Source organism: Egretta garzetta, unplaced genomic scaffold (genome assembly GCF_000687185.1).
Source record: "Egretta garzetta isolate BGI_Z169 unplaced genomic scaffold, ASM68718v1 scaffold157, whole genome shotgun sequence".
In the NCBI taxonomy this organism is placed as follows: Eukaryota; Metazoa; Chordata; class Aves; order Pelecaniformes; family Ardeidae; genus Egretta; species Egretta garzetta.
The window spans coordinates 183,839-187,283 of NW_009260175.1; the positions used below are offsets into that span (position 1 = coordinate 183,839).

General features: G+C 54.2%; 1 protein-coding gene across 1 annotated transcript in view; it reads left to right on the top strand.

Moving 5' to 3' along the window:
• The first annotated feature begins 411 nt into the window (after nt 1–411).
• Nucleotides 412–3,445, top strand: part of SENP1 (SUMO specific peptidase 1) — a 14,859-nt gene continuing 11,825 nt past the window's right edge. The window contains exons 1-6 of the mRNA XM_009641781.2: nt 412–589; nt 705–864; nt 1,916–2,075; nt 2,400–2,503; nt 2,582–2,829; nt 2,997–3,051. Of these exons, the coding sequence (XP_009640076.1) occupies nt 412–589; nt 705–864; nt 1,916–2,075; nt 2,400–2,503; nt 2,582–2,829; nt 2,997–3,051 (905 nt within the window). The remainder of the gene's footprint in view (nt 590–704; nt 865–1,915; nt 2,076–2,399; nt 2,504–2,581; nt 2,830–2,996; nt 3,052–3,445) is intronic.

The window sequence follows — 3,445 nt, forward strand, 5'->3', positions numbered from 1 at the left end:
CCCGCCTGCTTTTGCACAGCCCCGGCTCGGTAACGCCCGACGCTTCGGTGTCGCGAGAGCCCCGCTCGTGCTCTTAGTTACCGACGAGGGTGCAAGCCCCCGATCCTGCGTGGGATTTACCCACAGGCGCTACGCCCACACGCGGGTGTGCTCAGTTCACGGCCTCGACAGGCACGTGCCCGTATCATCGCCGCAAGCCGCGTCCTGAGGAGTTGGCAGCGCAGCTGTAAAGCTGATATTTTGCCCTGTAATGAGGCAAAACCAGCATTCGTTTAATTCTTTCCCCATTAAAACCGCCATCAGTGGATTTTAGGAGGGGGTGGGAGAGCAAGCGACGCTTTGGCTGCGTTGTCAGACCAGTGCTGCTGTGGTATTACACCGCTCTGCCTCACTAATTGCTGATTTATAACGATGCTGTTGGGGAGGAGCTGTAAATTTTCGCATCCCGCTGTACTTTTATCGCACCTGGGGTTCAAGATCGAGCTTCTAATAAAAACCTGTGATCTTTTCGCACAGTTTTTACCCAACAAGATCAGCGGTTTCGCTTGCCCCGCTGGAAATGCGTCCTGCGCCCTCAATTACAGCCCAGGTAAGCTGTCGTTTTCTGCCCTGGGGTGTCAGGTTTTCGGCTGTTCCCTTCCCCCAGCAGCTTGGGGAGGAAGATGTGGCTGTTTACTGACTGCCGCCGTGTTTCTCCCCTGCAGAAGTCCCCTGCCCCGAGAGCTACCGGGCAGTGGGGGAACCTCGAGCCTTTGGCTCCAGCGCCAACGGGCAGTGGCGGGGCTTGGTTCCCCCTCTGGGCTCCGTGCCGCAGAAGCCAAGGGTGAGCCGAGGTTCCTACCTTGAAGCTCGCAAAACCCCCAGGTACGTACGGCTCCCCTCCGTGTGTAACCTTCCCCGCACAGCCCCGTGGGAGCTTCCCCTGGGGCTTTTTACCCGCACAAACCGCTGGCATCAGAGCGAAAATCAAAACACAGAGTGAATTCAGGGTGGAAATAGTTGCGTGGGTCTCGATTGGCCGGGTCCAGGGATGCCTTTCGCCGTTTATAAACCTCCCTGTGGCAAAGATGCTTTGTAAAGGGCGCGAGCGCTGGTTTTGAGGGGGTACAGGGTGGCATCGCCTGTCTCTCACACAAGCTACCGGGTGTAACGAGTTGGTTTGGAGCGTCTCGGGAGTGCTGGGGGGAGAACGGGAGTGTCGTTACGCCACTGGGAAATGGGTGGAGAAGGAGCGTGTCGCCGTTTTGTGATGAAAACGTCCTGGCTAGTGCACATGGTGGTGGGTGCAGGAGCTATTTTTTTTTACAGCTGATACGAACTCAGGTTGCTTCAGACCTTTCCAGACTGGGGACAAACCCTTAGCGCTCCTGAAAATCCCGCAGTGGCCAACATTTGTTTGCAAGTAGGGAAAATGAATTTCAATAGGAAATGCTAAACTGACCCCCGTTAGTATTTTTGGGGTTTTTTGCAGGCTGTTAGCTGAGCCTGAGAACGCGGGAGCAGGGAGAAGCAAGGCGAGGGAGGGCATCTCCCTGTTGCTAAATTAAAATGCTGAGCGCCGCCGTCTCTCCAGGCTGAGGTTCAGCCATTTTGTGGTGCCTGGATGGAAGCGGGAGCTGGTGGATCTGGCGGGAAGGTCTGGCCAGGGGTTTCCAGGCGGTGGCTCCTCGGTCTCGCAGTGCCACCTGGTGGCATCTGTTTGGCCGCACAGGCCTCGGGAATGGTTTCGGATCGGGCTGATGAAGAGACCCAGCCTTCAGCTTTGAGATGATTCCTAAAACACCGTAAAATACCCATTTCTGGTGGCAGTTTGGGTAGCCTGGTTCTCGGCGGGGTTTGGGGCTGGGGGAGAAGGAGGGTACGGATTAAAACAAGCGTAAAGTCCAAGAAAAGCATTTTATTTCTCTCCTCGCAGTGGGACGGCCAACAGTTTTGTCGGAAAATCAAACCACCATTGCCATGCATCGGCTTTTCCGATCAAACCCGCTCAGAGCCCTTCCTGGAGCGGTCCCTGTCGCCGCAGCCTCCTTAGCCCCAAGAAAACTCCCCGGCGGTTCATCAGCACAGCGGAGGAGGTAAAGAAAAAAGCTGGGAGATGGTTTAGCAGGTGGTTATTTCTGAGGAGGTGTCTTTTGGGCACCGTGACGTGCTTGAGGTGGCTCTCACCACCCGTCTTGTGCTGAATTTGCTCCTTCTACAAGCAGAAGCTGGTTTCAGCTCTGCTCGCCTTCAGGATTCAGCTGAGGTTGGTCTGGTTGAGGCAGAGGGTTGAACTTTTTGAGACCCCTGGGTGTGCTTGCACCCATAAAATCTCCGCTGCCGTGTGGTATCTGCTCGCTATTCACGGTGTCTTTGCTTGAAATCGTGTTGCCTAGACGTAGCTGGTTGTTTCCCTGCAGACTGTTCGAGAGGAAGGGCGGGAGATCTACCGGCAGCTGCTTCAGATGGTCACGGGAAAACAATTTTCCACGTCCAAGCCCTCTTCGCTATTCCCCTTCCACCTGTGAGTCCGTAAAATGCCCTTCCCCAGCTGACAGCGCCGTGTGTATTTGCTGGGAACTTAACGTTTGGTTGTTCCTAGGTCCAGGTGTTCAAATTCCAGCAAAACCGTTGTGAAAGAAACTCCCAGCAAGAACTCAAAGCTGTTTGAAGCTCACAGCGTTGCAGCGGCCGGTTCAACCACCAGCATCCTCAGAGCCCAGGAGCAGCCGGCACCCAAACCATCGCTCTACTCCACCCCCAGCTACCCCTCCCATATCTTTGAGTCTAGTAACTCCACGGCCCAGCATCAGCAAGAAAATCTACCAGCATCTAACACGCAGTCTGAAGGTAAAAAAAAAAAACCAAACAAACCCCTCAACCAAACAAAAAACAAACCCAAAACCTGGCAATCGATTTAAATGTGTGTGGCAAAGCCACTTCTCCCCTCCCCCTCTGTATTCATGCTCACGCAGCGGTCGAGGATAACAATGTTCCATAAATTTTACTCTCTTTAGGGTCGGACTCTGTCATTTTGCTCAAGGTAAAGGATTCCAGAACCCCAGCACCAAGGTAAGAGGCTCTAAAACAGAATCTGGGGAGGGGAGTGGATCACGTTAGCTTTTTTTAGTTCCACGGAGAGTTGAGAATGTGGAGTGAAAGGGGACCGGCGGCTTTCTGAATGTCTCGTGAAGGGAGGGAAGTTTGCTGCAGCTACAGGAACTTGAGTGTGATGCATCAAACCTCTTTCTTGAGGCCTGGCTGCAGGTGGCTGGCAGATCTCTCTGCAGCTCTTCCTGTTGCCCCAGCAGTAAGGGTCTCCTCAGATAATGCTTAAAAATCACTTTTCAGGCAATTAGAATCATGAATTGTTGGAGAAGCCCTTCCAGCTCCCCCAGCCCAACCATTCCCCTACCCCTGCCATCCCACCCCCAAACCCTGTCCCTCAGCCCCGCCTCTGCCCAGC